This window comes from Uranotaenia lowii, chromosome 2, assembly GCF_029784155.1.
Source record: "Uranotaenia lowii strain MFRU-FL chromosome 2, ASM2978415v1, whole genome shotgun sequence".
In the NCBI taxonomy this organism is placed as follows: Eukaryota; Metazoa; Arthropoda; class Insecta; order Diptera; family Culicidae; genus Uranotaenia; species Uranotaenia lowii.
In genome coordinates this window covers 302360418-302372044 of record NC_073692.1, presented here as the reverse complement: position 1 = coordinate 302372044, position 11627 = coordinate 302360418, and the positions used below count along the sequence as shown (strand labels likewise).

At 36.2% G+C, this 11627-nt stretch overlaps 1 protein-coding gene across 1 annotated transcript; it reads right to left on the bottom strand.

Moving 5' to 3' along the window:
* Positions 1-1276: 1276 nt before the first annotated feature.
* On the bottom strand, positions 1277-2515 carry LOC129742824 (uncharacterized). Its single transcript, XM_055734764.1, has one exon. It carries the CDS (start codon positions 2513-2515, stop codon positions 1277-1279), a length of 1239 nt encoding a protein of 412 aa, XP_055590739.1.
* Between the last annotated feature and the right edge of the window lie 9112 nt (positions 2516-11627).

Sequence of the window (11627 nt, the reverse complement as noted above, 5' to 3'; positions counted from 1 at the left end):
GTGAGTGGTGCAAAAGTATGCATATACTATTAAAAATGTCCACAAAGTTCAAATCAAGCATTGGAGTGAAACATAAGATCGGCAACTTCGGCTTAGGGTCATCAGGGATGTCAAGTCTCATACCAGCATTTTTATTTTCAACAAGCGAAAAACTAAGGGTAGATCGCTGAAATTTCCAATTTTTTTATTCCTCCGATAAGCTGAAAGTGTTGCCCGGTAATGAGTCATTCAAACCACACCTCAAACAATAAATTTTTGCTGGTTTCAGAGCTCGTAAGCTGCATAGCCGAGGCTATGGAACAGATGATTTCTGATGAACGATAAAAGTTATGAAATACCCTTTTTTAAACAAATTCGAGCGTTTGAATCCTATACCATGTCTGCTCGTGAAAAGGTTCCGAGTATATTAAAGTACACCCATAGAAGAGGTTGCAAAAATCCAATGCCTATTTAGCATATCTCTGTGCCGATAATGCGCTGAAATGTGCACTGTGCCGAAAACGGTATGTTTGAAAAACCGTAACTGGCATAAGGACTCGGCTCCCAACCAAAATGATGACCACTACATTCAAGCGAAACAAGAAAAACCTATTCCTATTGGATAATTCATCCCAGAAACAAAAAAAATAAAAATTAAAACAACAGCGCCGTAGTGAGAATCGAACTCAAATTACCAATCATAGCGTCTTGCCAGACCGGCATTTTAACCAGTGTACTATTCAAGCTTCATGCAGGACGAGGGATATTTGTCATAGGCTTTCTGTCACCGATCAATCGAAAAAAACGCACAACGGCGGCTTCCCGGCGTTTGGCCTTCTTTCAATGCATTCCTTTGTCTTTTGATGGAAACGGGAAAGGAAACGGGAGTTAAGGAAACGGGAAACCCATTGAATGAGAACTGTGTTTGCTTACCACCTGCTATTAGGGGGAAGTGTCCCTAAATGCGCATGTTGGGTAATATGCGCATACAGCCGATTGACGGTATGGCTAGAGATTCATCATATCTAATCAGTGCAGTTTGAGGGTAATACGCTTTTAACACATGGCATAAAAAAATTAAATTGTTATATAAAGTCGGAAAAATTTAAAAATTCAAACAAGATTTTTGTCAGTTTTGTTATAATATATCGAACTTTAATTATTGTGCGTACAGATTCTGTGAACAAAACTTTTAATAGTTTTTCTTTCTTATTCGTCTGGAAATCGGAATTTTAACAAATTGAAGCTTTCGGCAAAGTTTTTTTTTTTTTTTAATACTAAAATTTATTAAGGCAATTCACTTTTTACAAGCATTATTGTGCCGAGGGTCAAATTTCATTTTAGAGTTAAGGGGAGGTTGGAGTAGGTTTTGGGATGAGGAGGAAGGGTTTGGGGAAGGAACACGATTTGTTGCTTTGATCAATTTCCGAGTCTCGGAATTGATAAGTGTATCGTTTTGATGTTGGTCATCTTCAGCCTCGTCACCAGAGGCGATTGGCGAAGCTTGAGGGGTTGATCTCTTGCGGGGCGGTGAAACGGTCAAGTGTACTGTTGTAGTTGGTGTGATGCTTTCGGTCGAGTGATGATTTCGTTTTTGGATTTGTTGTTGCTGTTGTTGGTCTTTCTGTTGCTTTGGTTCGGTCGGTGCGATGTACTTTTTCGGTTGCTGTTTCTTCTTCTGCTGCATGAATACTTCGTTGTGGTTCTTTACAATTTCTGCATAGCTGGTGATACTTTGGTGGTGCGTTTCTACTAATCTACGAGCGGCTTCCAGTGTTATATTCTGTTCGGTTTTGACTTTCAGAACAGCAGTCTCATACGTGTATACTGGGCAGTTTCTGTCGAGCGGAGAATGGTTTCCTTTGCAGTTAGCGCAAAACTTGGATTTGGCCGTACATGTTTCGCTGCTGTGGATACCAGAGCAAACTATGCAGACCTTTTCTGTCAGACATTTGTTTTTCGGATGTCCATACTTCAAACAATGACGACATATTAATGGTTGTGGATAGTAAAGACGTGTCCTCAGACGTATGAATCCAAAATTAATAAATTCCGGAATCACAGTCGAATTTATTGTCAGTATAAGTGTCGGTGTTTCAACCAGTCCAGAAGATGTTTTTTTCATTATCCTTTTCACATGTAAAATTTTTTGCGGCGACAGCTCTTTCAGAAGTTCTTCCTCAGACATACCTGCGACCTCGTGGCATCGTACCACAAATTTTCGGCTGTTTAATTCCGGATGGCGACCTAATTCGATTTCCGTGCCATCGATTAGTGTAGTCATGGTGAAAATTTTCCGGGCTTGATCCTTGCTGCGAATTTTTAACACGTACCATTCTTTACTCTTCACAAAGTACCCACTTTCTATTTGTCCCGCGTACTGCTCGATCGACCTTGCAATGACGAACGGATTTTTGGGTAGCTCAAAACCTTTTTTAGCTTTAAGGAACATGTAGTATAACCTTCCATGTATCCCTTGAGGATCCATCCACTCCGGAATGGTCCTATCCGGATGAGCTCCGGGAGAAGGACTCATCCCGCGCACAAAACACTTGTAATCTTCTTACACATAAAAACAATAGCCTTTAAGATTGGTATTGGAGCGCGTGAAAGTACGTCCGATTCCAATGAAGGCTGAGGACGATTTGGCAAAGTTTTAAATGATAAGATATTGGAATAAGAGGCAGGTTCTGAATGCCCATATCAAGGCAGGTAAAATGCCTTTATCAAGAAAAATAGATTATTCTTATAAATTTTTTACTCTCTATCATTTAAACATTTATTCTACGCTCAAATCACGATCTTACAGCGAAAAAAGAAGAACTTCATACTGACCGGATAAAAATCGGAACAAAATATTACCATGAAATATGGCCATATGGCATACTTAACTATGTTTCATGCAAAAGAACTAATGATGTAAAAAATTTCACCAAAATTTCAGCCTTCACGTATCCTTAACATCCGTTTTTACAATTTTCAATTAAATAATTTCAAAATATTGCAAGTGTAAATGAAATATAGCTTAAAACATAAATATGCGCATTTAGCCCGCCGGTTTCGGAAATCGGCTTTTTTGACTTCTTTTATTATAAAATTATTTTCACAAAAACTGTAAGAGATTTTAACAGAAAAATTGCTCTAACGTATAGAAAACAGATGTCCGCTCATGTGCATATAGTTTTCAGACTCCTATCTATTGGAATATGGGAGAAAATGAGTGCTTTCCTTAATATGCGCATATAGCCCGCCTCTCCCCTACATACACACGCTACATATACACAGCTGCTAAAGCCGGGCAGCTTGGCCGGTGCGTGGTTATTTGCCGGTGAATTGAAGGAATGTTTTTTTTTGTTGCTTTTACTGCATACACACGCACAGCTTGGCCGTGGTTTGCCGGTGCCAGTGGATTGAATTAGAAGGATATTTTTGTTGTTGCTTTTGCTACATTCACACGCACAGTGCTCGGTTCGCTGGCTGCCTGGTGTTGGCCGGTATTTATTTCCATCCTTCTTCGTCTTGTGATGCGATAGGGAGGGACGTGCAAACGTTTTTATTTTGTTTCTTTCAGACATACGCAATTCGGTTAACTTGGGAGATTAATGCCAGTGGGAGCAAATCGAATCAGCACCGGTCGCGTTATCTTCTTGTACCAATGATGCTATGTAATTGACTACACGCCATTGGCACAGAGGCTGAATTTTGGGTGTATGAATTTGCTGGTTATTTTGAATAAAATATTATGATTTGCCAAAATTCTGCTTCTGTGGAAAAAAATATCAATATTCAAAACGAAAACTATGGTTTTCGCTGTTTTTAAAAGCCTAAAAAGAGTAATCTTTTATGAACCCTTCGCAAACTACGATCTATACTAACCGATTATACTTTAAGTTTAATCTCATGATGGTTTTACTTCGTTATTGCCAGATTTTTCCAGCAGAAATTCCATTAAAAAAGCTCAAAAAGTGGCTCAAAAATAATCGAATTAGTTAATTTCGAAACATCTATATCCACTAAATTGTCCTCAGTTTCTTTTAAAAGAGAAGTATTGGTCCGAAAAGTAGCAGAAATTGAAAGAAGAGGATGTAGGCACCTAAAATACAGATTAGACGAAGTATTAGTTTGAAAAACTGATCATTTTCATGACTGAAAAAAGTATGCGCTAGCCGATGGGAGGTACTCTTGGTAACTCTTGGTACTCTTGGTATACAGTAAAACTTATTCTAAAAAAAAAAACGATAAATATTTTTTGTCAATTTTTTTTATGAATTATCATAAGATTACCTTCATTTCCTTCATAGAAAGTATTTAAATCAAACGAAAGGTTTTTGAAATACACGCATTCGTAACTGTCCCATTTCTAAAAGAACTAAGCTTTGTAACTTTGAATCTCTTTTTTTAAATTTAATTTACATTTTGTTTCTCAAAACTTGATTTGAAATTATGATTTAGATTTGAGACACTGAATTTTGGTTCTGAATATAACGTGATTTATCTGTATCTTATATCTCTGTCTCTATGGAATGTGGATTAAATTATTTTGTTCATTTTTTTAAAGTTTGTTTTCTATGTTTCAAATCTATATGAAACTTCCTAATGGTCACTAGGTTAACAATTTTATTTGAAGAGACCAGAAACTATTTTCTACACCGACAACATGGCTATTTGAAGACAGTATACCTACTGAACTCATCTCCAGTTCTTTTACACGTTTAAAAGGTTTTGTATTCTCTGGGATAGCATTTGAAAAAAAAAAATCGAATTATAGGGGCCCCCCGAGAAAAATTGCCCCGGGCTCCCCGATGGCTTAATCCGGCCCTGCCTAAATTGTATTCCAGAAAAGATATTCGAAGTTATACATTTTTTTTGTTTCGAAATGATTTTTTTTTAATTTAAGCGTTTTTTGGGTTGACTGTTTATTTGAAGGCTGTGCAACCGTAGGATGCAAATAAAAAATCTCAAAAAACTGCTTTGCATAGCCAGGAAATTAATTGAAGTATTTAAACTTTGCAAAAAGATTTCATGGAATTATTTAAAGCTCTAGCAAGCAAAGTCGGCTATTTTTTAATTATGAGTGTATTGGAAAAAATGCAACATTTTGTTTTGTGAATAACTTTTGAATGCATGGATGCAAATTGATGAAATATTCTGCGAAGCTACTGGATAATTTAATGTTTGTGTCATGTGAAAATTTTTGTGATGTTCTGTCAAGTGTTTTTCTTTATACCGTGTGCCATCTATAATGCATACTTTAAACCATCCTTTTTCAAATCAAGGCTATTTTTGATAACGTTTTCTATTTTCTGAAGCTTGATTTTCAAAATAACTCATAATATCGAATGTCGTTGAAGTTATAACAAATTTGGCCAATTGTCCTTCTTCGGTACTAAAACAACATATTTGGCTTTTTATCACTCCACCACAGATTTTGCGTAATGGCACGATTCCAGATCCAACTTAATCAAAGTATAAACTTTGTGAGACCTATTGAAGTGTTTTGCAGGAAAATGGTCGCAATTGGACGCAATTTTCTTTGTATTTTTAGCCATTCATTGTGTCAATCGTCACTGAGTTATTTGAAGTTTCCTAAGATCGTTAACCTCGTTTTTTCTCCATAGTTACATCCGAGATATACAGGCGAGATTTTTCAACGAAAAGTTTTTGGTTGAAAATCTGCCAGGTGACCGCTAAAGAATTCGTTTTGCTGTCCATTACGAAATTTTTCAAAATATCTTCACACTAGCAGTCCAAAAAATTTTCGCACGATTTGACCATCGTATTTTGTTAATTTACCGGTGGGCAGCTTTTCTACTTTGTGAAAATGAAGTCAAGTCTGTTTATTAGTCAGCTAGATGGACCAGTCAGAAAAAATTATCTTTTTCATCACCCCCTCTATTGATATTTTTGGATTGAGCATTAAAAAACTCTCACGTTCCTGTAATTTCATGAAATCAATCATCTTTACTTTAATTCAAATTTTAGCTCACTATTGGATTCTCTAGGACTTCTTTAACGATTTACCATGTAAACTTTGGTCGAATAGTTTATTTCCAGCTGATTTTTGGCTCTCCTACTGGGACGTTTCTAGATTTTTCTCGATCCTACCCAAGAAAAAATCAATTTACTTCAGTATTGGACGATATCTCAAAACCACTTGACAGATTGTCACCAAATTATGTACAAATGTACACGTATATTATTAGAAAGTTTCACCGTAAATTTCATCAATTTTCATCCATAAATTCGAAAGCTATTCTCAAGACAATGTGTTGCATTTTTTTCGAATACACTCCTTATAAGAACGTGCAATGCGTGACCTGACATGAGATTTCAGAAATATGACATAAGACATGAGATATGAGAGATGAAAGATGAGACATAAATCACGTGATCACTTATTACGTCATATTTACATCACACTGCTCTCGTCTCACGTCTCACGTCTTTCTTCATACGACTCACGTCTCAGTTCTCACTTACTACGTTCATCTCCGCAATGCACGCTTAAAATGGTTTAGCTTTTGTTCATTAAATATCATCATTCAACATTTTCCACCTATTTTTTTTTTTTTAATTTGATAAAAGATCTTTTGTCAAAACATATCCATTAGAGTGCCCCAAATGACCCGACTTTTGAAAAAAATATGCGCTGCAGGCTTAAATTGATCCTAGGCCTAGTACAAGGTCTCATGCCAAATTTGGGCTAGATCGGTTCACAACAAAGGGTCGCCCAACGAGCCTCAAGTTTGTATAGTATTTTGGGACATTTTGTTCGGGAGGAGCTTGAAAATCCAGTTTTTTATGAATAACTTTGGTCCCCTTCGGCCGATATCTTTTGAAAAGGTTTTTCTCAAAGCCTAAACTATGACAAATATTTCATCAGAAGACTGCATTTCGATTCAAGTTAAGACACAAAAGTTATTAAGCTTCAAAAATTGTTATCTTTTTTAATGGTGACATTCATTACTATTAAAGAAAGACACTGCTTCGAACATTTTGACGCAGCATTAATGGTGATGAATATTACTCTGAAAAAAGTTACCCCATTTTTGAAGTTCAATAACATTTTTATCATAAGTCGAACTGAATTTCTGTCTTCGGATGAAATGTTCGTCATTGTTTAGGCTTTTAGGAAAACCGTTTTCAAAAGAAATCGACCGAAGGGGACCAAAGTTATTCATGAAAACTGGATTTTCAAGTTCCTCCCGAACAAAATGTCTCAAAATCCCAAACAAACTTTAGACTTGTTGAGCGACCCTTTTTTGTAAACCGATCTGGCCTAAATTTGGCATTTCTCATACAAATTTGGGGCAGTCTAAAATCCATCTTTTTTGAAGATTCGCAAAGGGTGTTTGCGAATCTTTGAAATCTTTCATTGAGTAATTAATCGTCATTAATTCATCTCCTTCATCAAATCGTTAATTACCAACTCCGTTTTCTGAATCAATCTGAGTCTTTCATCTGAATAACTATTATCCAAACTATCCATCAATTTTATTCGTTCGAATCTTTTATCGAACCATTATATAAAATCATGTTTGTTTTTGTTTTGTTGTTGAACTAAAGAAACTTAAACATCATTCATTAAGTCATCGTTTCAGTAATCCTAAGCCAATTAGAGTCATCTGATTTTTTATCAAAATTATTCACCAATTTGAATCTTTTGATTCGCTCATCAATCTAGAAATTACCAACTCAATATTGTGGGTCAGTCTGGGTTTTTCATCTGAATATTATCAAAAATTTATACATATTTATCATTTTTTTCCCGAATCTTTCATCCGAGTCAAATCTAATCATTCTAAATCAATCAGTTTGTCGACTGGCAACTATCCAAACTATTAACCAATTTCAATCTATCGAATCTTCTATCAACCCATGAATTAGCTACTCAATATTCTAGACCAATTATGTAATAGATGGCTAAAACCATATTATTTAGCGTGTCTATTTGGCGATCGACATCTGGCATCCCTTCCCGAGTCGTCACACTCGTCGCGTCATGGCGTTAAAATTTAAAAAAATCCAACAAATCGAGCACAATTTTTTACATTTTTCGATGCCGTAAAAGATTTTACGCACAATGACGGATTGGCTTAATGATATCACCTACAAACTTTATATTGCTTCAATTATCCTAAACCAACACCGTTGGTTCAAAAATATTTTTCAGACAATCAACAATACACTGCTGGAAATAATTATAAAGACAAGCTGTGTATAAGGAATTCTGTACTTTCCTGTGAATATTCAATTCAACACTTGTCCACGGTTGATTCTTAGAAGAATGCCATTTTTTAAAATACAGTTGTTTCACAAGATTCATGCATCTCAAAATAAATATGCTCTAAAAATGGATTTTCGGGTTGAAGACAAAGGCAACTTTTTTTTTAGAAAAACACGTTTTAATTGATCTCATTTCCAAAAACAAAAAAACTTTAATAATGTGTAGCATCGCTTTTTTTGGCAATGACTCTTTCGATCGTCTTGGCATAGAAGTTATGAAGCTTTTCAAAATGTTGGGATCCAGATTAGATCATTCATCCTGAATCGCCATTTTAATTTGTCCAGCCGTTTCATAATTTCGTCCATGCTTGAAAATGTTACGGGAGAGATGCCCTCAAACGTTTTTGATCGGATTAAGATCCGGGTTGCACGCTGGCCACTCCAAAAGAGGGATGTTATGAAGTTCCAAGAACTTCGTTGCTCTGGATGCATGGCAGGCAGCATTGAATTGTCTTGCTGGAAAACCATTTTTTCGCCCATATAATTTTCTGAAAATGGAACAAAAACTTCTTCAAATAGCTGGCAATACATCTGTGAGTCCATCCGGGTAGAGATGAAACAAACAGGTGTCTTTCCAGCCATGCTTATGCCGGCCCAGATCATGACATTTTCTCCACCAAAGTTTTGTTTTTCTCTCGTTGGCCTCTTCTGCCTCTTATCGTACCAGCGGCTGCTTAAGCCGTCTATGTTGAAATTTTTCTCGTCACTTGAAACCACGTTTGACCACTCTTGGTCCCAAAATTGGTACTTTTTGGCAAAAACAAAATGGGCTTTTTTTGTCTTGGTACAGGCGTTGTTTTGTTGAAGGAAACATATGGATCGTCTTTGAGAACTTGCCGAACCCGACGCCCAGATACTGTCAGCTTCATCTCCGCCTTGATTTCCTCAGAAGACAGCTTTTGGTGGACCGCCAGTCGTTTTATTACCCTCTTACACCTCGGCGTCAGGGAATATGGACGTCCACATCGCTTCCTTGTGGCACTACTCCTAGCAATCCTGATGCGGATTTCACGCAAGGTTAGCCCTTGTTCTCGAAAAGTACCTACTCTTCCCTTGTCATAATCGCTCAAAGGGCTATTTTTTGGCATTTTTCCTGTAAATATCAAATAATATGTGAAAACCTTCACCAATGATGTTTTCTTTCTTTGTTACCATCAATTCACTTCGTATTGAGCAAAACTTTTCACTTTCAGCATAAAAAATATCCTCCGCGAAAGAAATTGAACAGAAGTAAACAGCTGTCTTTATACTAATTTCCAGGCGCAAAACAGAAATATTCCCACTCTGACACGCACACATGCATTCTGACACACAGATAATATTATACTCACCACTACTTTAACATTCACTACACGGTAAACAAAGTTACTCTGTTCTGTATAAAAATCGATACAGATTCGAGAAAAGTGTCTCCACTTAGTTTTATGTTTGGGCGCTTTACACAGAGCGTGAACAAGAAGCTTTTACTCATTCGAAAGCTTCCAGCCAGTTAGTCAATTCTGTATATTTTGACATGGGGATGCCCATGCATTTTGATCAATTCTCTGCAAAAGTAAAGGTAGAAAGTTTCTTAAAAAAAAGTAACTTTTTAACAATAAATTCTTTATTTATATCGTTAATGGTAATAATATCAACGGTTTAAAAACATCCGTTCCTTCGGTTACTATATCAGCTAATGTGCGGTACCAGAAGGTGCGCTGGTGTTAGGCCGTCAGTTTCAGCGTCTTGTGACAATCGTCGTCAAAGATTGCCCTCATCTTCCACCACAAAGTTTCATGGTTTTTCATTACCGTCACCGAATTGGGTTGCCATTTTCTGCTGTTTATTTGAAAGTCAGTCCCAATATCCGGCACGTATTTGCTTCCGTACGATCCAGCCACCTGGGAATGTAGTATATCTAAAAAAAGGATTGAATTTTAATATTTTTTTATAATTCAATACCAAACTAATAGGCTTTGTAATGAGAATTCGTAATATTAAATCATATTGACTAAAATTTAAATATGTAAAATAAAATTCGAACAAAAATTTTTAAATTATTTAATAAAAATCTATTATTAACATCTTAACTGAAAGTTAAAATTGGAAATATGTTTTTAACAAATAATAATAAAGCATTTGTTTTAACGGTTTTTAAAGCTACCTTTTGGAAATTTCCGCTGATGAGTCCACAAAGAAACGGCTACAACCCAAGAGCCGGCAGATTCAAATGGCACTCTGCAGGTACGTCGAACAGACATCCTCTCGATTGACACTCTGCTGAAGTGACCCTGGATGGGTGTACCTGTCGAATCATTTCCACGGCATTTTCGTCATTAGGTCATGTTCCATAAAAAAGGTCAATTCACCTATTGATAAATAAAATCGTACACATGACATGAATAAGCGGCATAATCGATAGCATGAAATTTAAGATAATAAAATAAAGTTTTCACTAAATGTATGATTGTTTCACTTGGAACCAAGTAAATGTGACTTTAAACTTAAATTAGGGTGCATCATAGAATTCAGTTTTAATCGGGGATCAGAAATTGAAAGATAGAATTTAAATTTAAGATTAAATTAAAAACCCAAAATTCAGCTTTTCGACCGAATAGGATAATTCATGCCCAAAAGTACATCAAGTAAAATAAAACTGTTCCATTATCATTCTCATTATGCCGGTGAATAAATCAACCCTTTAGTTTTTACCTTCAGCTAGCTGACTTCCGGAGAGCTGGAATTCTGTAGATGTTTTACGGTCTCGGCGGATCAACTGTAACACTTCGTTGACCACATTCTGTCATATAGGGGCTTGCAAGAAACACGGCGACAATAGACTCTTGTCCTCCAGAGCTTCATTTCGATCAGGGGAATACTAACCGGCCGGGGCATCGAGCTCTTAAATGAAAATAAAATTGATTAGTATTATAGCGGTTCGAAATAATTTTATAAAATCTCGTACCTCCCGATGCACTCTTTCATCTTTCAATCATAGCATATCTAGGCGTTTTCATGCTCTAGCCACCTTCAAATATAATCGATGGCTTTTTCCGGATGCGATTATGGAAACACCCGAATGCAGCAACTGTGTGGACAATATCCCTGGAATCGAATAGTAAAGTCAACAATAATGCTATATTATTAGAATACATACCTTTTGTGAGATATTTATGATGATTTCGATTAAAAAACGCTGAAACAATTAAATCTTCGTGACACCTGTAGCGAAATTTAACAACTTGTTAGCTTTGACATCCCCGTCGAAAGCTTTCCAACAACAGCAAACTTTTTATACAGAGCATGACTAATCGAATTATAGTTCATATCTGTATATTGGCGACCCAAAACTACCCAAAATTGAATGGGGGATACACAATTTT

What these genes read in the sequence shown, in the direction of transcription:
- LOC129742824 (XM_055734764.1), bottom strand. Translation starts at nt 2,515, where the DNA reads ATGAGTCCTTCTCCCGGAGCTCATCCGGATAGGACCATTCCGGAGTGG.